At 42.4% G+C, this 26862-nt stretch overlaps 1 protein-coding gene across 1 annotated transcript in view; it reads left to right on the top strand.

Annotated features, from left to right (window-relative positions):
* The window catches only part of BRD3 (bromodomain containing 3), a 1106862-nt gene extending 1083214 nt beyond the window's left edge, over positions 1-23648 (top strand). Inside the window, exon 6 of the mRNA XM_044058393.1 lies at positions 19850-23648. Within this exon, the coding sequence (XP_043914328.1) occupies positions 19850-19968 (119 nt within the window). The 3' untranslated portion in view covers positions 19969-23648. The remainder of the gene's footprint in view (positions 1-19849) is intronic.
* Positions 23649-26862: the final 3214 nt, after the last annotated feature.

The raw sequence follows: 26862 nt of genomic DNA, 5'->3' as shown, positions 1-26862 counted from the left end.
CTTCCAAAGCACAGGGTTTACAATAAACTTCCAGAAATCAGTCCTGGTTCCATCTCAGGGTCATGTGTTTCTTGGCTGCAGGCTCCAGACCATCCCTATGCTGGCATCCCTGCCTCCTACCTACTCTCCTTCACTATCACCTTTTTTTCAATCCCTTCTTCCTTTGGTTTCAGTTACAGCCTGGGAGTTTCTAAGAGCACTAGGTTTCATGGCTTCCACTCTTCCTATGCTTCCTCTTGCCAGGCTTCATATTTGAAAGTTTCAGTGGTTCCTAAAGTCAGTATCGCTCCAACACTGTCATCCTCTACATTTTCTACTCCCTCCTCTTCCGTGCCTCATGCTCAGGCTTCATTGGTGGAGTCATCAGCTGTCTCTCAACCTAGGACTTCCTTATCAGCTCCCCATTCCCTAGAAGGCACTTTTTTCAGATGCCTCAGATGTAAGCTGGAGAGCATCTTTCGGCCCCCTCAAGGTCTCTGACCCATCATCAGAGGTCAGACCACACCAATATCGAGGAGATGAGAGTTCTCATTTTCACCCTTTAGACCTTTCGTCTCTTTTTTCTTCAAGGGCGCCACAAAATCTTTCCAAGACAATACCACAGTGATGTGGTACATCAACCAGCAAGGGGGGGTGACAGTCCTACCTTCTTAGCAGGCTAGCTCCTCGAGTTTGGGATCTAACTGTCCCGTGTCTTCAGACTGTATACATTCTTTCAAAGTAAAACATAGTAGCAGACTCTCTGAGCAAGTCCAAAACATAGGTTTACGAATGGGTGCTTCGCAAAGATGTGTTTCCAGACATTGTCCATCAGTGGGATACTCCTCGGGTAGATCTTTTTGACCCCCCCCCCCTTGATAAGGCATCTTCCTGTTTTTTTTGCACCAGAGTCCCCAGTCCTATCTTTTCCTTTGAAGGAGATGTTTCTCTACGTCTTCCTTCCCCTTCCTCTTAATTTCTAATGGTCCTGCTCAGGATAGAGCAAGACTCCCACAAAATCTTGTTGGTGATTCTCTTTTAGCCCAGGCAGCATTGATTCCCTCTTTTGTCACTAGCCAAGAGAAGACACCACAAGTTACCTCACAGGGTGGATATATTTACACAAGACAAGGAGGACTCTTATCTATCCTCACTTGTCCACTGTTCAACTGACATTGTGAGTGATAGGGTTTTGACTCCTTTTAGGCACCATTTTTTCTGAGAACGTGCTTCGTGTTCTGCATAAGGCCAGGAAACTCACTACCAGGAAATCTCATCTCCAAATGGAAGAGATTTACTGTTCGGTGCCTTGCTCATAACTAGAGCCCACTTTCTGTGGAGATCTCTCTAGCTCTCTGTTACTTATGTGAATTGAATTACTCTGTTAAAGCCCAGCTTTCAGGTGTTTCTGCTTGTCTTTCATTAACTCCTCCTCTGGCCTCTAGGTTTGAGGTTAAGCAACTAAAGGTATCCTTCATATCAGACCTTCCAGGAAGCCTATTTCCCCTTCTAGGACCTTCATTTTGTTCTTGAAAAATTAACTCTAGCTGCTTTTGAGCCTAGAGTTTCAGCTTCCTTACAGCATTGTACATGGAAGACTGTTCTTGTTTTGGCCCTTAATTCAGCCAAGAGAGTATTGGAACACCAGGCTTTTATTGTTTTTCCTTTTTTAGTTTTTCATAGGGACAGGCTGTTCATACCAATCCTTCTTTTATGCCTAGGGTGGTTACTGAATTATCTGTTAATTTACCATCCTTTTTTTCTTCTCCACAGTCTGCTAGTGAGAAAGTTCTTTACAGCTTGGATTTGCATGCACAATTCAGATATTTGGATAAAACTAAGGCCATTCGCAAATCTGAACAACTTTGTGTTCCTTTCATCACAGACCTCTAGGTTTGGCTGTTTCTAAGCAAACCATTTCTTCATCGATCTCTCCGGTCCTTTATTTTTGTTACTTGTATTGAAATGCCTTTCTGCCTCTCTAAAGGCTCACTCTCTCGGGGCCGTGGTTTCCTGCGGTGTTTTTTTTCAAAGGATTGGATACCATTTCTATTTCTGAGGCTTCTGCCTGGGCCTCTGCCCGTACCTTTACTAAGCATTACAAATTGGATGTTTCCAGAGCAAGAGCTGGTTTTGCCAGAGGTGTATTGCATGTATTTCTTGAGGGCACTTCTGGACCTTCCTCCTCTCAGATTTCCTCTTAAGCTTTTATATTCTCCTATTAGTTAAGAATACTACAAGTGACATGGAAGGACATAGTACAGTTGTGTAAAATCTTAACATAACAGTAGATGTCCTTCACTGTTGCAGAATTCAGTATCACCCCTGCTCTTCTCTTATCCTTTTTTTCCTCTTTTCTGGATCCAAATGTCCTAGGACTACTGTTCCTCCTGGGGCTATTCAATTCTGAGTTATGTCCGTACATCACCTTTATGCCCAATGCCTTGAGTGGGGAGCATAAGTGTGACATCCAACATCTGTGTAATCCTAAGGCTTCAGTATACTGGCCAGATGTTGGGCAGGGAATCCCTTTAGTTAAGAATACTGCAACAGTGTAGAGAAGGACATAGGTTCATACTTTGGTACTAGGCTTTCGGCCCAAAGGCCTAAGTAAGCCTAGCCAACAAGGTTCCCTGGCTTACGCCACCCAAGAAAGTTAATTTCCTGTGCCCCTGTCGAGCAGAGCCACAGAAGTGATCTCCGGGGTGTATTTCCTATTTCCCATCCACTCATCAAGATTTTGCTTGAAGAGGGCTAATGAGGAAGTTTGCTTGACATAGATTGGTATCTTGTTCCAGAGTATAGGAAGTCTCTGGGACAAGAATCTATCCCTCCAGCTTGTCCTGTTTATTGTGGTGACAAGGTTTAGGTCCCTAGAGCATGTAGCTCGGAGGGATTGGGATTTCTTTAGGTGTATCATGTCTAACAGCTCTGGGTTTAACATAGCTTTATATGTTAGGCAGAGATCTCCTCGGATTAGGCGATATGCTACAGAGTAAAGCTGGAGTTTTTTGTGATGGTCAGTGTAGGGCATCTGTTTGAGGCCAGTAATCCTCTTTGTGAAGTACTTCTGTGGCCTTTCCAGCTGCTGCAGATGTCTTGTGAGGTATATTCCAAAAGGGGCGTTGTACTCTATAATGGGTCTAATGAGTGCTGAGTAGAGGGGAACAGTGACCTCTTTTTTCCTGGATGAGAACCCTTTTGTGATGAAGTGCGCCACATAGGATTTCCTGAGTACTGTGGCGATGTGATTATCAAAGGAGAGACTACTGTCCATCCGAGTCCGAAGGTCTCTTATCACACATTCAGCGTTAAGTAGACTGCCGTTTATGTGGTAGTTCATGGGTACAGAGTTTTTACCAAAGGGGATGACAATGCACTTTTTGGCATTGAGCTTGAGGCCATGCCTCTGACAACAGGCATCTGTCTCAGTGAGGCCCTTCTGTGGGAAGTCCACATCATTTGGGGACTCAACTATGGCTCCTAGTTTGCAGTCATCCGCGAACTTCGTTAGCCAGAGGCCTTCTGTATTGGCCTGTACTTCAGAGAAGTAGATACCAAACAGGAGAGGTCCCAGGACTGAACTGTGTGGTACTCTACTTGTCACTGGTTTGAAGTCAGATTTGGAGTCTGCAACTTTTACAGTGCGAGTTCTGCCAGTGAGCCAGTTGGCAGCCCATCTTGTGACGTAGGGATTTATACCTATTTTAGTGAGTTTAGCTTTAATTCCAGAATGGGGGATGGTGTTGAAAGGCTTGGCGAGGTCAAGATAGGCTGTGTGAACCACCTTACCCTCGTCTACGGCTTTGGTGACTGCCTCAAAGAAGTCGATCAGGTTCAGAAGGCATGATCTGCCTTTCACAGACTCGAACTGGGTGGGGTCCAGAGTTTGGAGGTTACCAATGTCCGAGTTCCATGATGATACGTTCCATAGCCTTGCAGACCAGGCTCGTCAAGCTAATAGGGCGGTAGTTCCCAGAATCAGTGGTGGCTTCCCCTTTGTTGAGTGGGATAACAGTTGCTGTGTGCCATTCCGTGGGCACAAAGCCTTACGTGAGACTATGATTGAACATGGTGCTTAGGTGGGGAGCCAGTTCGTTCTGAAGTTTGTGTAAAAAAAAAGCCTAGGATGTTACCCGGTCCCATGGATGCAGTGTTCTTGGTTTTAGAGAGTGCAGCTTATATTTGCATAGATGTGATTACAGGGACTCTGCATTCTTCCTGTATAGATATGGTCTCTTTAGGGGGTGAGAGGGGGTAAAGTTAGCACTGAACCTGCCAGGATGTTGGCAATATCAGTTGGTTCTGTAATTTTCGTGCCGTTGTGCTGTAACTCAGAGCAGATGTGGGTGTTGCCATTGAGATTCTTGACATAGCTGTAGAATGCTTTGTGGTTGCCCTTAGAATCAGTGGCAATTTTGATTTCATAGCTAGCTTTGGAGGATCTTGTAAGGGATCTCATCTTCTTACTGAGGCTGACCAGGGAGCTCCTCCATTCATGGGAGTTTACTCTCTTTTGCAACAGTTTCTTCCTTCTGTTGTAGAGTTTGTTTATGGCAAGGGACCATCAGATTGGCTTCCCTTTTTTGGAGGCTAGTGTCTTGGTTCTGTTTGGGATAGCACGATCCATGCACTCGTGTAAGTACTTATGGAGTGCATTTGTGTAGGATTCAGCAGTCGTAACTGTGTTGTCCATCTGCATGGGTGTCATGAAGTTCACCACTTCTGTCCTAAGAAGCATGAAGTTGGCTTTGGAGACATTTTTTACCATGGTTTCCTTAATGGTGGGTGGGGGCGGGATGCGGATATCTAGGGTTATTAGCTTATGGTCGGATCTGACCAACGAGGAGTTGACTTCAGGTGTGGAACTCATGTTGGTAATGACTAGGGGTAGGATATTGCTGCTCCTGGTGGGGGTGTAGATAAGTTGATCCAGGGCATTGGAATTTATGAATTCTAGAAAGCGTTGAGCAAAGGAGTTGATACATAAGTAGTTTTCCCAGTTAATGGTGGGGTAGTTGAAATCGCCCATTATTAGGGTTTTGGTTGAACCCCAATATTTTTCAGTATATCAAGAAAAGAGGAGTGGGAATCCTGTGGCATGGTGGGGGATCTGTCGCAAGCTGCAATTTGGATTGCAGTTTTGTCCAGGGTTAGTTGCACTTGGATAACCTCGGATGCATTATGCTGCGCAACTAGCCTGGAGGTGTGGATATCCTTAATGAATATGGACACACCTCCTCCTTTGATGTAATGGTCCAGGTTAGATGGCCAAAAAGTGTGGTATGAGTTGTAGCCTGGTAATGCAGGGGTGCTCTGTAGAGCCTTGAACCAGGTCTCAGTCACTGCACATATATCGATGTTCTCCATTTCAAGGAGTGCCTCGTGAGTGCATTTTGAGATTTAGACTTCTAGCATTGAGTAGCATTACCCTCAGTTTTTGCTTGCCTGTTCCTGTTACGGTGGTGAATTTGTCATTTGAACCTTGCGTAAAAAAGGCACTATAGAGGTGGCAAGACCCTTAGCCAGTGTCCGGAATCCCAGGGGCGACAGGTGCAGGCCATCTCTGGCAAAGCATCGTGGTCTGTCAAACTTGTCATCCCAGGCAGATACTGGATCCCCTTAGAATGACACCAGAAGCTTAGCCAATTGTTAAAGTCAGTCATTTTGTCTTTGTACTGCGGTATCATTATGGATGATGGCAGGATGCTACTCAGGGCTAGGGTCATATCTGCCTGGGCTACAAGATCGGAGAGCTGTTCCATGTCTCTCTTCATGTAGTCCAGGGAGGTATGTCTCAGGTCGTTCACACCAACATGGACAATGACAGAGTCATATTTGTACTTTGTTGTGGAGTGACCTGAGTCCGTGGGTTATGTGGCGGATCTTGGTACCCGCAGGCAGCTGACAGTAACCTTCTCCTTGTTTAGCCTGGTGAGTGGAACATCAGTGTGCCTGACTATAGATTCACCTATGACTACTGTGTTGTTTTGCCTTATGGGCTATGCTTTATTGGCACACTGAGTCTGTGGGCTATGTCTCATTTGGGTTGTGTTGGGGGGTGGAGGTTGCTTGCATTTCTGCTTTGGAGGTCTCTCTTGCTTGAGCAGATTTTTGAGAGCCCCTGTGAATGTTTTTGTGTTTGTGTGTGTGGATTTTGGTGGTGTAAGTTTAGTGGGACTATGTGATGAGTGTGGTGCAAGTGTTTACCTTCTCCTCTTGACTGTCAAGTTCAGTCTTGGTTGGAGAGAGCTTTACCTGCAGTTTGGCTAGATAAGTGCATCTTTCTCAGGTTGTGGTGTTGGGTGGTAGGAGGAGAGGGTTGTCTGTGTACATGAGGCAATTGCTACATTGCCCCAAGATGCCCAGATTCATCAGATAGGAGAGAACACTGGGAGCTGACCCTTTGACATGCCTGAATAAAAAACTACTTTCGTCTAGTCAAGTGAGGAAAGTGAGTATAAGAGCTGTTTTTCTCTAAGTAATTGAGGAAAGTAAGTACAAAAACTATTTTCCTCTAGGTAAAGAGGAAAGTTGAGTGCTGTAGTAATTTGTAGCTTATTTAGTGCTAACAAGAAGTTCTGAACTAGTGCTAAAACTAAGAATCTGTACCTAAATCTTGTGGTACATAGGCTAACTAGTGCTTACCACTCCCACTGATGAGCTAGAAGGCTTCCCTCCAACACAGAAAGGCTTGGGGGGCTCAGAAGCTTACAAACAGTCCTGGATACAGCAAACCTGTACCTGGACTAGACTAGTTGCAGGAAAGGTGGTTAAGCGCAAATGCAGGCTTTTTTTTAAACCAGAAAGTTGAAAGAGATGGAAAAACTGCCATTGTTATGGTAAAACTTTGCACAACTGGACTTTTTCTTATTTTGCTTTGAGATTCAGTGTTTTGCTGTGGGGTTAGTAGCAAAACATAATTGTGTGCAGAAGCAGACTATTTCCTATTCTTTGGCTCCATGGTGTTTTGTCATTTTTGCAACGTAGTCAGTATAGCTGAGGAATAAGTAAATTGATAAAACAGGTTCAGTCACATCATTTCATTAGCAGTTCTCTCTAGCAGAGAAGCGTGCTTAATCCTGTCAGCCATACATCTCAGGGATTTTATTTGAGTGTGCCTTTTGGTATCTGAAAGCAATCTATAACAGTAGGTTTTCAGTCAGAATGTGTCAAGTACTTTGTATTGTCTTGAAGAGTTTTGTTTTGGATGAGTTATCAGCCAGGAAAACTGATACTGAAAATGCTACATTCCAATGTGGAAGGGGTGCGTGTATCAAGTTTCCACCATGCATGAATTTAATAGGTTTCAGGTGTACTCCATTAAACAACCATGTTATGATATGGGAATATAAAATCTGATGAATGTCATTGCCATCCTAAATTTTATGATGACAGTGCACGCAGAGCCCTTATTCTTGCTGATATTGAAATAATGAGATCAGTCACATGATCCAGGCCTTTTATGAGTGTAATGGAGTATCAGTGTGCATCTTGAGTTTCCTCACCCTCCACTGTGTTGATTTTTCTACTGTTTATCTTTATTGCTGATATTGAAATAATGAGATCAGTCACATGATCCAGGCCTTTTATGAGTGTAATGGAGTATCAGTGTGTATCTTGAGTTTCCTCACCCTCCATTGTGTTGATTTTTCTGCTGTTTATCTTTATTACTGTTGTACAGTTTTCTTTAGAGTGGTTGCACCTTCACTTAAAGATCAATGTTTTGAAGACAGTTGCCATTCCCATATGATGGTAAATGCTCTCATCATACTCACATTGCTGATTTCCTGTAGTTTAAAAGTCCACAGTGGCTTCAGGATCCCCTGTGGAGCTTTTAAAAGCAAGTTGTGAACCCTGTTAACACATTAGCTACCTGACCCATTTATGGAAGAAAGTGATGAAATTTAACTACTACTTACCAGGATCATGCAGGTCTGCAGAAATGCAGGTTAGTGAGGATTCAGTAAAGCATTGATTAGTATTTGATATTGGTCCCTGCTTTTTAACAGCTTAAGGTTCAGCAATTGTTACAAAGTGGATTTGCTTGGTTTACTCTACACTACACTTCTTTAGAATTTCATCAGTCATATAGAGTACTCTCTTTTGGAAGCTGCTAGAAGGCCATATGTTAAGATGTTCTTTTTGTTTCACTGTTGCAGTCATCACATTTGTGTTATCCCTGCCAGGGTAGCCCTCGGCCAGCCCAAATACCAGAGACTTAGTATTTATGCGTCGGTTGCTGTCGCTTTAGGACTGACATCAGGTCGTCAGTAGTATAAAGTCAGGCAGCCGACGCCATTACATCAGTCTTTCTTGCTGTAGAGCCTGAAGCAGAAGCAGTTCACACGAGTGCTGGTCGGCCGCTACCTAAGTTTTCGTTTCTGAATTGAAGTTGAAGTCTTCTAAAGCTAAGTACCCCATTGGGGATCCTTTTTTCTTGCACTAACCGATGTCAGAAAAAGTTGTTAATTGTCTCGCCTGTGGAAAGCAAATACCACACCGAGACTTCCACTCTTACTGCGTAACTTGTCTAGGCCCAGACCACGACGTCCTTCGTTGTCGCTTCTGTGCTTTGTTCAACCCCAGAACTATCCGTCGTCGGGCCCTTATTGTAGCCAGATATTTTCGTTTACAGTTCTCGAATTCTGATATGGCTTAGGTAAGCCGTCCGACACCAGATCTTCTGAAAAAGCATAAAAATAAAGACAGACCGCACAGGTCCAAACCTACTGACAACACTTCCATTAAACTACTCGTCAGTCCTCCAGTACTCAGGAGCTTTTGCAGCCCCTGATGCCTGCTACAGTTGATTCGCAGGCTGCTACCAAGAACCTTTCGGAGTTTGGTATGCCACAAAACTCTTCTTCGTCTAAGGATCCTGCGGTGTTCTTTACCTTGGATGGGTCCGGAGCCGGCACCAGCTTCTGAGGAAGTCCTTTGCATCACCGAATCTCGTCACAAACCAACGTTTTCATGACTACCATTCTTTCGAAAACAACCACGTTCCTTAGGCCCAGGGTTCAAACCACACCCAAGAAACCAACTACCCACACTCAGATGCTTGCTTCCTTGGCTCGGTCTCAAATGCTTAAAATGGTGGAAGACCTTATCATGCTGATCAGGGGGTGCCAAGCTATCCCCCTCAAAAAGGAAAAGAGATCTGTCCCCAGTACTGTCTGAAAAAGAGTCAGATGATTCTGATGCATCTGACTATGAAGACATACAACCCCTCTCCACTTATGAGGATTCTGATGCAGAGGATTCCATTCCTTCAGCCTCTTCCCCCAGAAGATTTTTCCTTTGGGGAAACCCTGCATACTTTAAGGGAGCATTTCCAATGGGAAAGTCAGGACTACCCCCAGTCTAAAAAGAGACTCCGGGAATTCCTAGATCTTCCACAACACATAACCTTGGCCATCCCCCTAGTTCTGGATGTGGTAGGTGATGTTTTCCTTGAATCCAGCTTGACTTCTATTGCCCTACCTCCTGCTTCCAGAAAACCAGATAGGTACTACAGAGTCCTTGACTCACACAAATACCTTTTAAAAAATCCTACAGCTGACCCTGAGGTCATTTCTCAAGGGCCAAAAGGGATTAAAGCATCCTCTGCTAAGAATCCCACACCCTCAGACAGGGATTGCCGAGCATTAGACAGATGGGGTAAAAAAGTATACATCTCAGCTACTCTTGCTGTCAGGGCACTAAATTGTCATTTCCATATGCTTAAATATCAGCAACCTACTTTGGAACTCCTTAAACAAAAAAATTCTTCCTTTCCTGCTTGGGCAGAATCTAAAGATTTACAGGATTTAATGCATTCTGCAAGTCAAGTAACTAGGCACACTTTGCATTGTGGTTTTGATGCCCTGGAAGCTTCTTGCAAGGCAGCAGTCACTGGATCTGTCATTAGAAGGCATGCATGGCTTAAGGAACAACCCCTGCCAGACCTTGTCAAATCTAAATTGTTGGATGCCCCCTTGCACAAAGATAACCTATTTGGCACCAAGGCAGAAGAGGTCTTAAAAAAGATGAAAGAAAAAGCAAAATCTATGCAAACAGCTTTCTTACAGCTATAGCCCCCTAGATTCAGCAGACATTGCCCCTCCAAGCACTAATCCATTCTGGCTCCGACTAAACAGGCCCAGCCTAGGACCAGTGGAAACAGCCCCCCCCCCAGACAGCAGCCCCCAGGGAATGCAGAGATCTAAGCAGTGGACTACCTCCACTTCAAAAACAGGGAGTTCTAAGCCACCTCTTTATGGTAAGAACTCGCAATGACTCACCTCCACCTGACCTCCCCTCTGCCCACCCTCACCCCTGGGAGGTAAACTCTCCTTTCACTTAAGCACCTGGGCCACCATTACCAAGGACCAATGGGTTCTGAACATTGTGTCTCAGGGATACAAATTCTCCTTCCATACCCTTCCAACCCCAAAAGGGTTCCTAGATCTTCCACCAAATCAGTGGATAGAGGCTCAAAATCCAATCTATTCCCTGCTGTCTATGAGGGCAGTAGAACACATTCCTGCAGAACAGATAGGCCAAGGCTTCTATTCCAGACGTTTTCTGGTGCCCAGAAAAGAGGGCACCTGGCACCCCGTCCTCTATTTATCCATTCTAAACACCTTCCTGGTGATCCCAAAATTTAAAATGCTCACCCTCCAGCAGCTCCTGCCCATGCTGTCCAAGCGCACTTGGCTAGCCACCCTAGATCTAAAAAAGGCCTACCTCCACATTCCTATCAAGCAATCATGCAGGAAATATCTCCGATTCAGGGCAGGATCCCAACACTGTGTTCTCTGCGCTTCCCTTTGGCTTATCTACTGCTCCCAGAGTTTTCAAAAAATGCCTGGCTCCGGCCATTCTTTTTTTGCAGCCTCAATCCGATATCAGAAAATGTTAATAATTGTATTTCTTGTGGGAAGCAAATACCTCATAAGGACTTCCACTCTTGCTGTATTCCATGCCTAGGATTTACCCCTACGTAGGCTACTGCCTTATTCAAGCATACAGCCAGGAAAAGATGCTCAAGTAACTGGCCTTTGTAAAGACCCTGCTAACCTCCCTAGGGTACTCAATCAACAAAAAGAAATCAAAGCAGGTGTCCACCCAAAGGATAATCTTCCTGGGAGCAAGTCTAAACGCAGCATCCCAGATGGCATACCTTACACCAGAGAGACAAAATTTCCTGGCAACCTACTTCTCTCAACTGGCCACCAGGCCCCAGCTTTCTGCAAGGAAAATCCTGCAAGCTGTGGAGTTCATGGCATCCTGCATACTCCTCATTCCATATGACAGACTGCATATGAGGAAACTTCAGTGGTACCTAAAGAGCCTTTGGTGTCAACACACTCAAGACCTGGAAACCCTTCTACTTATAATTCCTTGCCTCAGAAAATAATTTCTTTGGTGGGCAACAGCATACTCCCACAACAAGGGACTACCCTTTTCCCCACACCTCGCTCACCAGAGATGCACCAGACTATGCTTAGGGAGCACAACTGGATGGCAGGTGCATACAGGGCCAATGGAGCTCACAGCAAATCCCTCTGCACATCAGTCAAAAAGAGATGATGGCTGTGCAGTACACCTTAATAGCTTTCAAATCCCTTCTGTCTCCAGGGATTATCCTGATCAAAACCAACAACACCACTGTGATGTGGTACATCAGTAAGCAGGGAGGGACTGACTTCTACCCTCTATGCAGGCTGACCATGACCCTTTGGCTCTCAGCCTCTTCCATGCAACTACACCTGTTAGCACAATACTTACCAGGCTTTCTCAATTCCCTGGCAGACCAGTTAAGGAGAAACCTTCTGGACCCACACGAGTGGCAGCTCAACAGAAGTACCTTCACCCTAATAACTCAGAAATGGGGAACCCTGAAGGTTGACCTGATGTTCATCGTGTTACACTGCTGCAGTCATTACACTTGGGTTATCCTGCTGTCAGGCGGTCCCGCAGTCGGCCAGAGTTCCAAAGTCTTGGTCCGGAGTCGGTTGCTATCGCTTCTTCCCTGACGTCAGTGCGCCAGGGGTATATAAGATGCATCCGATGCCATTTTCTTCATTCTTTCTTGCCGCGCGGTGCCCGAAGCAGAAGCAGTTCGCAAGTGCCGGTCGGCCGACTCCTGAGATTTTCGAAGTCGAATTTCAGATCCGAAGTCTTCAATAAAGCTAAGTACCCCGTTGGGGAAACTTTTTTCTTGCCTCAGTCTGATGTCAGAAAAAGTTAATAATTGTATTTCTTGTGGGAAGCAAATACCTCATAAGGACTTCCACTCTTACTGTATTCCATGCCTAGGCCCTGATCACGACGTCACTAGTTGTTGGTTTTGTGCTAGATTTAACAAACGCACTATAAAAAGACATTTTGATTTTGCTTTGCACTACTTTGGCCGAAGGTTCATTTATACTATGCCGTCGGATCAGCCGACGACCTCAGTACTGAAAAACCGCAAAGACAAGGATAAAGACAGGCATCCGAGGTCCAAAACCGACGACGAAACCTCTTCTAGGCTAGTCGCCGGTTCTCAGTGAGGTGCTTTCGCAGCCCCTGACACCTGCTACCTCAGAGCCACAGGCCGCTTCCGACTCCCACGTGGAGACATCTAGGCCTCTGGACACTCAAGGTATTGGGCCTATGGAAACTAATTACTCAGATGGGTCTGGAGCTGCTAAGCAGGCATCGGCTTCTGCGGGTGTTTTCAGACCTTCACAACTTACCATTAAAACAACAGCCAAGACAAAGGTACCATTAAAGACAAAGAAACAAGTACAGCATTCTCCATGACAGTCCTCCATGCCTAAGAAACAGATGCTTAAAATGGCCGAAGGCCTCATTACTCTAATCAGGGGCTCCCATCCCCCTCCTGAGAAAAGGCCTAGGCAGGATACAGACTGACTCCTCTGATCAGGTTTCCATTTCCTCTGATTCCTCTTCAGACCAGGGACAACTCTCTACCCCCCTATGAGGACTCTGATGCTGAAGAATCTATCCCTTCAGCCTCTCCTCCTGAGGATTATTCTTTTGGGGATACTTTACATACCATGAGGGAGCATTTCCATTGGGAAAGTCAGGATTACTCAGAGTCCAAGAAAAGGCTCAGGGATTTCCTCTTATTGCTTCAGCACAGGCCCCTGGCTATTCCGCCTGTGCTAGATATTGTGGATGATGTGTTCTCTGAATCCAGCTTATCTCCTGATTCTTTGCCCCCTGCTCCAGCCAAGCCAGGTAGGTATTATAGAGTCCCTGACTCTCTCAAGTTTCTTTACAAAAACCCTTCTGCTGATCCAGAAAACATTTCCCAGGGTCCAAAAGGAGTTAAGGCTTCCATTGCAAAAAATCCAGTACCCTCTGACAGAGATTCCAGAGCTTTGCATAGATTGGGGAAGAAAGTATACACTTATGCAACTTTAACAGTAAGAGCTTTAAATTGCCAGTTTCACATGCTTAAGTACCAACAATATTTAATGGCTCAGTTAAAACAGAAAATGCTTGCAAGCTCAGAAGCTCCTGATTGTAAAGAAATGCAGGATTTATTGCATGCAGTTGAACAGGTGGGAAAACATACTCTGCAATGTGGTTTTGATTCTTTAGAGGCCTCTTGTAGAGCCGCAGTTACAGGTTTTGTGATTCGAAGACATGCTTGGTTAAAAGAACAGAGTTTACCTGATCATGTTAAGGCAAAATTATTGGATGCTCCTTTACAGCATGATACCTTGTTTGGTGTTAAGGCAGAAGAGGTGTTAAAGAAAATGGAGGATAAAGCTAAATCTATGCAGTCAAGGATTTCTTACAGGTACAGCCACCTCGGTTTAGCAGAAATTGGCCAACAAAGAATTGGTCCTTTCCATTGTCAGACAGGCCACTGAGAGGCAGATACAGACGCCCAAGAGGCAGATCTCAACCCCAAGGCTCAAACAGACGACGACAGTGGGGCACCTCAAACCCAAAAGGAGGTGAGGACAAGTCTCAACCTTACAGGAAACAGTCACTATGACCTTCCCCTTCGTACGCCAAGCGCGTCCCTTTTGGAAGCCCCCTTAGGGGGAAAACTAGCACTTTTTTCTCAAAACTGGCAAACAATCACCCAAGACAAATGGGTTCTGAATATTGTGTCTCAGGGTTACAGATTCCACTTTCATACTTTACCAAGGCTAAAAGGAATGCCAGACCTGCCACAAAAACAAAGTTCAGCCCTCATGGACATGAGAGCTATTCAAAAAGTACCACAACAGGAACAAGGACAAGGATTTTACTCAAGACTCTTCTGGTCCCCAGAAAGGACAAGGTCTGGAGGCCCATACTAGACCTTTCAATTCTGAATACTTACCTGGATATTCCGAAATTCAAAATGTTGACATTACAGCAGCTTATACCCATGCTGGGCAAGAAGGCTTGGCTTGTTACTCTGGACCTCAGAGAGGCATACCTGCATGTCCCTATCAGACAAAATTGCAGAAGATACCTCAGATTCAAAGCTGGTACAATGCACTACCAATTCTCTGCACTGCCCTTTGGCTTGTCTACTGCACCCAGGGTCTTCACAAAGTGCCTGGCACCAGTAATTGCATTTTGCAGACAAAAAGGAATTCAAATATATCCATACCTGGACGACTGCCTCATTCAAGCAGAGACAAAGGACATTCTTCTACAGCATCTGGCGTTTGTAAAAAGGTTGCTAATTTCTCTAGGGTACACAGTAAACGAAAAGAAGTAAAAACTAGTGCCCTCGCAACAGATTAAATTCCTGGGTGCCAGCTTAAATACAACGGCCCAGATGGCTTACGTCACGCCAGACAAACAAGTTCAACTAACTCAATATTTTCAATTACTGGCAAAAAAGTCCCATCTCCCTGCAAGAAAAATTCTGCAGGCCCTGGGATTCATGGCATCCTGCATGCTACTAATACCATATGCCAGACTGCATATGAGGAAATTACAATGGTACCTAAAAAGTGTTTTGGACTCAACACTCTCACAGTTTAGAAGCAGTAATATCAATGATTCCCTGCCTACAACAGGAGTTTCGATGGTGGGCACAGGCATGTCACCTAAACATGGGTCAGCCTTTTACCCAACCCACAGCCAGGCAAACTCTAACAGATGCTTTGGATTACGCCTTGGGAGCACACATGGCAGGAAAATGCATTCAGGGCAAGTGGACCACAGACCAGATGCATCTTCACATCAATCAAAAAGAGATGTTGGCTGTTCAAAATGCCCTAACAGCTTTCAAGGACCTACATCCAGGACAATTGTTACTAAAGACAGACAACACCACAGTAATGTGGTACATAAACAAGCAAGGGGGCACTCATTCTTATCCTCTATGCAGGCAAGCCATGACCTTGTGGAACACAGCTCTAAAGTATCAAGTTCACCTGCAAGCACAATTCCTGCCAGGAAAGAAAAATACTCTGGCAGACGATCTAAGCAGAAATATCATGGACCCTCACGAATGGAAATTGAATCCACAAATCTTCAGCATGGTAATGCAAAAATGGGGATGCCCAGACAAAGATCTTTTTGCCTCCCCACTGAATTGCAAACTACAAAAATTCTGCACAAGGACTTATCACAAACAAGCATGGAAAGTGGATGCTCTTTTGTTCAGCTGGAAAAATCTAAAAGTTTATGCCTTCCCGCCACTGCCTCTCCTTTCAAAGGTACTCCTAAAAGCAAGACAAGAAAAACCACAGATGATCCAGATTGCTCCAGACTGGCCACGCCAGCACTGGTACCCTATCTTAAGGAACTTGGCTCAAGGCCCACCATGGCTTTTGCCTCAAATTCCACACCTTCTGACTCAACAAAACAAGTCGGATCCTGCACGGTCAGCTCAAAACCCTAAACTTGGCTGCATGGCAGATGCATTAGTCAAACAGGCAACACCTCTCTCTAAAGCTGTTATGGATGTCATTTTGGAAGCCAGGAGGCCTAGCACCAGGAAAGCTTACTCAGAAAAATGGAAGAGATTCTGCGCCTGGAACCAGGCTCAAAGCCTTGACCCTCTAGTTCCAAACATTCCTCAGATTTTACAATACTTAACTGAGATGCTGGACAGAGGCCTTTCCTCATCAGTTAAGATCCACTCCTCTGCCATTTCAGCACATTACAACACGGATCCTCCTTTATTCTCTCATCCCTTGCTAAAGCAGTACCTCAGAAGGGCTAAAAACATAAGACCGCCCCGGAGAGCACCAGCTTGAGACCTCAGTTTCGTTTTGGAAAAACTGACCCTACCACCTTTTGAGCCAGCCAATACAGCCGATCTAAAATTTTTATCATGGAAAACAGCTCTGCTCCTGGCAGTAACTTCAGCACAAAGTGTCTCAGAGCTACAGGCATTAATGGCAGTGGAACCTTTAATAATTTTTCATCAGGACAGGGTGTCTTTAAGGACAAAACCCTACCTTTATGCCAAAGGTGGTATCTAGTGTGGCTCTTAACCAAACCATCCATTTGCCAACTTTTTATCCAAACCTCCAGAATAAAGGGGAGAAACTTCTGCATTCTTTGGACATACACAGGCAGCTACGCTTCTACTTTGACAAAACAAAAGCTTTCAGGAAAACTGAGCAACTGTGTTTGTAGCATATGCTGCAGGATCACAGGGCAAGGCAATTTCAAAGCAGACTATATCCGAATGGATAGGACATTGTATTCGGTACTGCACAGCATGGAAAATCAGTCCCAAATAACATTAGGCCACATTCCACCAGGGCAACCGCCACGTCAACAGCCTTTCTCAGAGGAGTACCTACCAAGGAAATTTTGGAGGCTGCAACTTGGAGTTCAGTGCACACCTTTACCAAGCATTACCACCTGCCTCTTTATTCTAAATCCATAGCAGGATTTGCCACTGCAGTTCTGCAGGGCCTCATAGCCAATCCTAACTCTTTATAGACCAGCCACCCAACCTTAGCTTTGGGATTCTACCCAAGTGTAAAGACTGCAGCAGTGTAACACGATGAACATAGTACAGTTTTGTACCTACCATAAATGTAGATGTTCGAGTGTTCACACTGCTGCAGTCCAGGTTACCCTCCCTCCATCCCCTCTGAACTAGCTGGACTTATCTATACCTTTCTATCCTATATAACCTTTGTGGTGTATTTGCTTGTAACTGAGGGTATTGTTTTTATTTTATATGTACATTTTTGGTTAGCAATATGTATTGCCTACCTACTTGGGGGCACCTGACATCTGGGGCAAGAAAAACTGAAGAAATTGGCGTTGGATGCATCTTGTATACCCCTGGCGCACTGACATCATTGAAGAAGCGACAGCAACCGACGCCGGACCAAGACTTTGGAACTCTGGCCGACTGCGGGACCGCCTGACAGCAGGATAACCCAAGTGTAATGACTGCAGCAGTGTGAACACTCAAACATCTACATTTATGGTAGGTACAAAACTGTACTTTTGCCTCCCACACCAACCATCAGCTCAGCAAGTTCTGCACCAAGGAGCGTCATTGCATGGCTTGGAAAGTGGATGCCCTGTCCTCCCCTGGGTCAACCTCTCGGTCTATGCCTTTTCTCCCCTACCCTCTCATCCCCAAGTTACTGCTCAAAATAAGAGAGGAAAAGCGAAGGACCATTTGAATAGCTCCAGACTGGCCCCGACAACACTGGTACCCCTTGCTGCGCAGCCTGTCCCTGCTGCCTCCATCTTCCTCAGACTCCAAACCACCTAAACCGGAGGGAAGGGGAATTCATGCATCCCCAATTGCAGACACTTAGTTTGGCAGCTTGGCTTATTCCCTAACTCCTAACTAATCTGCCATCCTCAGTGAACATGTTCCGGATGTTATCTGAGGCCAGACGCCCTAGCACCAGAAAGTCTTATGCAGACAAATGGAAAAGGTTTTGCACCTGGATCTGGGCTAAGGGGGCTAATACGGCACAGCCCTCCATCCCTGTCATCCTGGATTACGTAGCTGACCTTCTACACAATGGTCTCTCTTTCTCCTCTACTAAAATTCATGCCTCTGCTATTTCTGCTTATTTTTCCACTGAGCAGCCCCTTTTCTCACACCCTTTGATCAGACAGTTCCTCAGAGGGTCTAGCAACTTGAGGTCCCTCAAAGGGCACCAACACCAGCATGGGACCTTAACTTTGTCTTAGAAAAGCTCACCCTGCCTCCTTTCGAACCAGCTTCTTTGGCAAAGCCAACATTTCTTTCCTGGAAGACCGCAATCCCTCTGGCCATCACTTCAGCCAGAAGAGTCTCTGAGATGCAAGCAGTCATGGCTGTGGAACCCTTCATAATCTTCCATGCAGACCGGGTATCTTTCAGAACTAACTCATCCTTGATGCCCAAGGTGGTGTCCAGTGGGGCTCTCAACCAATCCATTCATTTGCCCACCTTCTTTCCTAATCCCCAGAACAAGGAAGAAAGGATTCTTCACTCACTAGATGTGCACAGACAGCTCAGATACTATCTGGACAGGACTAAATCCTTAAACTCTGATCAATAGCTGGTTAGTTTTGCTACAGGGGAAGAAGGTAAAGCCATCTCCAAGCAAATCATTTCCAAATGGATAGCACACTGTATCCATTTCTGTTACAAACAGCATGGTAAGCCTCCTCCAAGGGGGTTAGGACACACTCCATCAGAGCAGCCTCCACCTCTGCAGCTTTCCATAGAGGAGTCCCCACCAGGGACATCCTGGAGTCTGCCACATGGACATCTGTTCACACTTTTCCCTAGCATTACCACCTGCCTCTTCTCCAAGTCCAGGGCAGGGTTTGCCTCTGCAGTCTTGCAGGGCATCCTAGCCAGCCCCTAGCTTCCTTGACTGCCTCGACCCATTTCCTCCGCTTTGGTAATCAACCCAAATGTGATGACTGCAGCAGTGAAACGCGAAGAACATAGTAGTTGTGTACATTTACCATAACAGTAGATGTTCGAGTGTATTTGCTGTTGCAGTCCTGGTGTCCCTCCCTCCACCTCCCCCTTTTTTTCTCTTTCTCCTTTTTGTTGTCTTTCTTCCTTGTTGTTCTCCTTTCTTTACAAGGGACATATTGGTATTTATTTTCTATTGGTGGGGTTCTTCCACCAGAGCCTGGCCTCCTACTTTGGGGGCTCCTGACAGGTTAGGGCAAGAAAAACTGATGTAATGGCGCCGGCTGCCTGACTTTTATACTAATGACGACCTGACGTCAGTCTTCAAGTGACAGCAACCGACGCAGAAATACTAAGTCTCTGGTATTTGTGCCGGCCGAGGGCTACCCTGGCACGGATAACCCAAATGTGATGACTGCAGCATTAAATGCACTCTAACATCTACATTTATGGTAAGTGTACGCAACTGTACTTTTTAACTAGTGTACAGATTTTTGTTCTCTGGCCACTAATTTATGATCTTCCTTGGTATAAAAAGTAATTGACAAGAATCTGATGATCTGAAACTACTTTTGCTTTTTATTGCCTGCCATGCTAGATTACATCATTAAATCCGTTTTAGCCACCTATTGGTTCTTGTTTTAAGCAACTGGTTTGCCTTCTTTTTTCTTGCTTAGTGCATGTTGGATCTATTTGTGTCGATTCTTGTTTTGAGTAGACCATTGGAGACAAGGTGAGATTTCCTATCAGATTGTTTTGTCTTGTCTTAGTCCGTATGCTTTCTCAGTTGATTTTATTTTTTCTTTATTTTTAATTAAAAATCTGTAATGAAGAATACAAAGCATGCTTGCAGTGCCAGAATTCTGAATGCTGACTGTTTCTGTAGTATGGCAATTTTCATTCATACGATTACCATTTATACACTTAAATGTTAATGAGTAAACTACATTTATTGTTCATGAAGAAAGATCAAGTCTTTTAACATCTTTTATATGTTTTCTTATTTCTCAGCAGAAAAGTCAGGATCTGGCCCAGCTGGTGGTCCCTCAAGGTTAAGCAGCAGCAGTTCTTCAGACTCTGGAAGCAGTAGTTCTAGTGGATCCAGCTCTGACAGTAGTGACACCGATTAATTTCTGGACCACTGAAACTAAAACAACATAAATCTGTTGGCAGCATTCCCTTCTAAGGCTAATATAATTCATTTATTTCACCAAGATGACTTCTGTAAAATTCGCAAGAGTCCTGCAACTTCCATTTTACCATGGGACAAATCTCATTCTTTCCCCTTTAAGTGGTATTTTTAATATTACTTGCATTGTAAGGTTTGTTTTGTATTTTTAATTCAAGTGCTTCTTTTCAGATAAGCACATAAAGAACTTCAAGAAGATCACTTGATTTAAGAAGAATTAGTAAGCAAGAGTTCTGCAGTTATATTGCCTTCTCATTTCTTGTGCATGTAACATGTTTGTATATAATCGGAGTTTCTACTTTGACTGAGGTTTTATATAAAAAGAAGAAAAAACTGCCGGAGCCAGAAACTCTGTCATGGGAAAAAAGTTTTTGGTTCTTTTTAGCACTTCCTTGAATGGTTTTGAGTGTCCATCAGTCATCAGTTTGCATGTCCATTCATGTTTCATGGTCTTAATTTGGATTTTTTTTCCTGCTATGTTTTGACCAGGTTTCCTTCTGTTTTTCAGAAGGCTAGGTTAAAGCACGTCATTTTAATCTGAGCAACTTTCTTTTATTATTGAAACCAGTTACATTACCAAATAATGACAAAGATGATATGTGGGAGTTGAATATGTACACAAGTCTTTTATTTCTCCGTTGTTTTAATATTATTGAAAATATGTACATTTCCCTATACTGGCTCTTTCGTTGCAATACACATGGAATGTGAAGCACTAAATATCTGATAGTAATATTTCACTTGATGCCACATAGAATAATGAATGCGTAGTAGTAGCTGATGAAACTTGAATTTATCCATTTGTACTGGATTTGCTTTCTCATATTCCAGTTTATTTTGGAGATTAAGGGCAAACACCTAAACATATTCGCAGGCTCATTAAAAAAAAAAAAATTTTTATGTGGAAGAGTAACCAACAGATACCATTTTTGAAATTCCTCATGTATTGAGCATATTTAAAGAAAGTTCCTCACATCCTGACTTTTGAGAAAACGTCTGTATTTCTGCTGCCCAGGGAAAAGGTTGTTGCACTTTTGGCAAAACAAAGTATATTTCATTGCTGGTTTTGTACATAATACATTTCTTACTGAAGTCCTTGAAGGGAACATCACTGCTGTGCTAATGCAGAGTGCAGGATAGGTCTTTCACCATACTGAAGCTTTTACCTCACACAATGTTTTTTGTAATGGACAGATTTTTTCTATAACTGATTGCAGCGCTGCAGCAGTTCTACCTGCACCTCTGCATCACATTCCATTAGCATTATCCCTGTTTTTTATGTAAATATATATAAACACCTTATTTATTGACATAATAGGCATTTTTCTTCAGACTGCATAACCTGAAAATGCAGAACTTTTTAGTTTGGTTCTCTCTTTTTTAATTACAAAAAAACAAACAAAAAAAAGATCTTATTTTGAAATGTCAAGATATTTTACCTGCAGGTACTTAAACTTACCTGTGTTGGTGCTTTGTTATATTTTTATGTTCTTGATTTTAATACTTTGGGATTTTGTTGTACAGAGACTTTTAGAAACATGTATACTTAAAACTGCAGCACATTTTTAGCACACATTTAAGATAACTTTATGCTTAAAATGTTAGAATTGTGCCCGGAAGGGTTTTGTAGAGGATCCCAGCTATATGACTTTAAACTGTAATTTAAAAGATTAAAACTTTAATAAAGCTTAGTGTTTTAATAGAAAGTTATGGTTGTTTTAGGTTGCTATCAAAAAATAACCCAAAGTAGCCGTTTAAGGCTGGAGGTTGTTTCAGCTGCCTAACTTTCATAATTCCTGAAATTTAAGAGTGGTGGTCTGTATTTGAGTATGCTTGCGTTAGACATTCTTTATTCGTTTAAGTATTTGACATCCACTCCCTTATGTATATAGCCAGATTGTCCTTTGTGTTAGGACTTTCTTATAACAGTCATCATAGGCCAGGAGTTAGACATGTCCTTTTTAAGGTACAGCCACTAAAAATCACACTTCATTTACCAACCACCTCTTAGCTTCCAGCCTCTCCTGTATTTTTCTATTTCATTGCAGCTTGAAATAGCATTTTTAATTTAGTAACATCCCATATTCTGCAATTAAAGTGGTTAAACCTTCATGAGAATTTGTTTTTAAATACTTCTCACAGTTCCATACTTGAATATCTTGCCTTGTATCAGAAGTGACAGTTAATCATTTTAGACCATGCCAATGTGCCTGTCTAGGCAGGTAATGAAAATGCACTGAATTTCCCTTGCAGGATTCACTCTAGTTGTACTATAGCCTTTTGAATGTATTCACCTTTTTCTGTGATGTTTTTATTGTCTAGATGACTTAAGTGTATGAAAGATCCATTATCATACATTTGAGGTTTAGATGGTCTGTCTTCAGTTTTTAACAGCAAGGTTTTATTTCTTGTGGACTGAATTCAGTGGATTTCATGTAAACAGTGATCAGGAACCTTTATATTTACTTTGAAAGTATAATTGAGAGACTTGGTGGGCTCTTTTTTTCTGTAATTTCCTTTATTCTGTTGTTTTAATATTGCTTCATCTAGATGAATGCATTTTCTTGTTACTTTCAGGCTTTATTTATATAGTCATAGCAGAGGTTCTTTTTTTTTAGAAATGGATGGAAGATTTATCTTCCAGAATGCACTGTGTTGTTCTGTAAAAGAAAAGTTCAAAATGGAGTTTCACTGTTCTGCCAGGTGTTTGAGTATTCATAAATGGGATGTGTTTGAGATCTGGATGGCAACACAACTACACAACTTACAAGGTATGTAGAATGACAAGGCAGCAGGTACCATGTAATGACTTTTGTGTTCGTTTTTACCAGATTACATGTAGTACTTGTTAAAAAGTGAGGCATAACATTTGGCTCATAATGCTCTCTCTCTCTTTCTCTTTGTTGTAAGGATAATTTTAAGTCTTTCTGATAGCAGACAGGAATACTATATTTTTCAGTTCATTCAACATGTATGAAAGCAGGCTTGGGGCAAGCAAGTAACATTTCATGACTTGTTTTTTTAGCTCTAAAATGGCGTGGATATTTTGAGAAGGCACTTCTGACACAATGAACATGTACTGTGAAATTTTCATTTGTGTTATGGGGTCATCAGTTTGTATTGTATGTTAAGAAAGAGATAAAACATTGAAGGGGTGTACATTTTGTGTACTTCAGATTAACATTGTAAACTTAAGACTGCACTGACATTTCTGTTGCTGTCATATCCTGTTTATTCCTTGTTAAAGAGCAGATATAGAGGTATACATCACTTTGTGATGGGTAATGCTTGCTTCAGCAAACCAACATGGGCATCCCAGTTCTATAAATAAGGTCTCCCCTTTTATATTTAAGGAAAGGTTCCTTTTATGTATGATGTGCATGCAAGTTTACAAAAAAAAAATTCTTAAATCTTTTTAGTGCAGTTTATAGTGTATTCCTGTAAATGTCAGTTACTGGAGATTGAGTCATTGTAAGTACTACAGTTGTAGCTTGTTTATTGCTTTACTGGCCTCAACACAGCAGAAAGGACATTGAACTAATCTTTGATGTTATTGATAATCATGAACCCCTCTGTCATGGGGAACTGCTTTTGTTTTCATAATAAACAAAAGAAAAGTAATATGATGCAAGATGTGTCTTTAGACAAATCCTAGACTGGTCATTACTTGCATATATTGGTCTCGTTTTTGTCTTGGGCCGTAGTTTTCAATTAAGGATGTTATTTCTGTAGAGCATATTTGACTGCTGTCATTTGACACATATGGGTTAAGTTCAGCTTTTACTTTTTTAATTACTGCACTTGCCTTTCGCATATTAGATGTAGAGTCCAAGTGTATACAAATAATGTACATCTAAATAATTTTAAATACTGCACAATTATCTTTAATACTGTTTGGGACTTCACTTAGAGTTAGATTTTCAGTGGACCATTTTTGGAACATAATTCCCAGACTTGCTAACCAAGATATTGGATAAAGCTTCCAAGTCATATACAGTAGTAGTAGGTCATGTGAAATTCTTTGAAAATTGACACAGGAACATCTATTAGTAGGTGATAGTCTGTTTGAATATTTTGTCTGGGTGTTACTTTTGGTTTGGCCTCTCCTAGTTATACAGTCCTTTGTTATCTGGATAAATCCTCAAAACATAAACTACTTAACCACAAAAGTAACACAATAATTACAAAAGTCTGTCTCATTGATTTCATAAATAACTTAGTGCCTTGAATAAAATCCTTCAGGAGTATTGTACAACCAGAAGAATCACAACCTTATGTAAAGTGCTTTAGTACACGGTAGCCAATTTTAACTTTTCTGTAGCTAAATAATGAGTAATCTTTGTTTTAACTAGCTTTTGGGGAATGTAACTATATTGAGTGTGTCGTATCAGCAGTGAACAAATTGTGATACTGTCTTTTTTTTTAGACATAAACTGCTATAGTTTATGCCATTTTCTGTATATGTGGTGTATTGTACATAGATAAACACTGAGAATGGTGAATGACGGTAATGCTAAACTGTGTCAGTTATCAAAGTAGTATTTTTGTAGTACGTTTTTGTTATATTTATGAAGGGAAGATTGAATGTTTTATGATCAGGTCTCCTATTGTAACAAGATTCTCAGCATGGCATACCTCTCAACTTCTCAGCGCAAGAAATCTGGGCAAAGCCTGAAATTGGGAGACAAATTGTAAATATGTTGCTAGAATAACATAATTTGAATTAGCATGCATTTTCTGAAAGATATGAAGTCATAAACTTAAATGTGTCATTATTTAGTGACTTAAATCCTCAGATCATCCCAGAGATTTTCCAGTAAACTACAAATTTTATGAGAAGCAGATGGAAAATATGCGGCAAAAACTGGACATTCTGTCATAATCTGGACAGTTGAGAGGTATGCGACATGGATGTAAAAAAAAAAAAAAAAATTCACCTTGTATGCATCTTGACGTCCATGTTGAGAAGAAGCAGAAAGGGTTAAGACAGGAGAGACCCAGTCATACTTTATAGTGCATGGAGCTTAAAATAATATATACTAAAGACATTAAAGAAAAAGGAGTAGGAATGTTAAGTGTTTTACAGATTTGAAAGCTATAACATGGTTTAACACTGCCACACAGTGAAGCTGCCACAGAACAGTTGCTGGAAGGCCAAAAAGCTTTAAATCAAGTTAAACACTTCATTTGGCCTAAAGAAAAGGACTGACCAAAGTGATTAAGTTTTAGGGTTCTTTTTCTGGTCCCAGAAGCTGTTTGTTGGCTGCCTACCACTTTTAATGCTCTAAGTGACAGAGTTTAGCAATGGTAGTGTTTGCCTAACAATCCTGCGTGTTGTTATGTGTTATCCCCAATATCGGAAAGTAGTAATGGCCCTCAGTGCACTACAGAATGGTTATCTCAAGAAAGAGGTCAAAAAAGGTACTGGAGGGGCACTTCTATACTAAGTAACCTAAATGATGTGGTCCGTTGAAAAGGACTGGTAAATTGAAACTTGGTTTAATTGGAGCATTGTTGCAATTGGCTAACCTTAGCCATATGGATTATATTCTGCATACATTTTAACAGCTGGCCAGCTTCCAGAGCCCAAACTGTTACCACCATGAGCAAAGATGAAGAAATCAGAATTGGTCGCCAAATTCTTCAGGGGTTTCCTGTTGCCAAAGAACAAAGAGCACCACTCTTGCAGGCTTTTGAGGATTGATGGCTATCTTTTCTCCATTGCTCCGCAGATAAGTTCCCTTCAGAGAAAAGAAATCCAACTTTATCAGAAACTTAACTTTGTCTGTAGAGCTATTATTTTAAGCTAGGAAAAAGTGCATCTGATGTGATGTCAATTTTCCTTCCATTCTCAACTGATGGGTTTGGATCCGGGATGTCTGATCTGACTCAACCACTTGGGAGTTCAAAGCTCTCAAGCTTCTCCTTTACCTGTAATGCATCTTCCCCATTACCTCAGATCTCATTTGCTGCTGTTAGGTGGAAGATGTGGTTATATAATTCTCAAGATTTCAACATAGGTAAGTGAGATTTATTTTGTACCTTTTTGCTTTCTAAAATCTCTTTAACCATCTTCTATCTTTTCTACCCTTGTACTAGTGTAATCTAGATACTATTGTTAGTATCTCCTTGTGTTTTTCTTTCTCCCTTACCCAGTACATTTTAATGTAGCCTTACTACCTTTGTAGGTAGTTCCTTTCCCTTTTTCTGCTGTTCTTTAAAAATAAATAAATAAATAAATAAATTATATCTAATTTTAATGTTTTTCTACCTTACATTTGTTGTGCTTAACTTTCTGTAGCATTTTACAGTCCTTCATGTCTGCTTTTCTAGTTTTTCCTGTCATGGCTGCAAAGGAAAAAACTCCAGCTGTGTTTAAGAAGTGTGGGAAACGTGCCCAAAAGATTCATTTTTCTGATGTCCACACTTTTTGCGTCTACTGTCTAGGCCGCCTTCACTTACAAGAAAGTTGTGCTATCTGCCATGCCTTTAACCCCAGTGGTTTCGTAGAGAACAAAAAAAAAATAATAATCTTAAAAGAACTTCTGCCATCCTCCTTTGGTGATGCCGCTTCTGGAGAATTGCCTAAAAAGTTATGTAAATCATCTCTAAGCTCGTATTCAGTTTCATCAGAGACCTCTGAGAAAGTTTCTAAAAGACCACCTTCTGATCCATCCAAAAAGAAGAAGAAAAAGTTGTCAGATCCAACCCCTTCGGATCAGACTAAAGAAAAGAGTGCCTCTTTGGATCAGTAACCTTCTTCTGATCTGAGGTCTCTGAAAACCCAGGCTTCCTTGGCTCTAAAGACCTCCAATCCACCGACCTATTTGGACAC

This window comes from Protopterus annectens, chromosome 16.part0 (genome assembly GCF_019279795.1).
Source record: "Protopterus annectens isolate FY-2018-M chromosome 16.part0, PAN1.0, whole genome shotgun sequence".
Lineage (NCBI taxonomy): Eukaryota > Metazoa > Chordata > Ceratodontiformes > Protopteridae > Protopterus > Protopterus annectens.
Note: the sequence above shows the minus strand (reverse complement) of the source record. Positions and strands in the feature narration are given on the sequence as shown.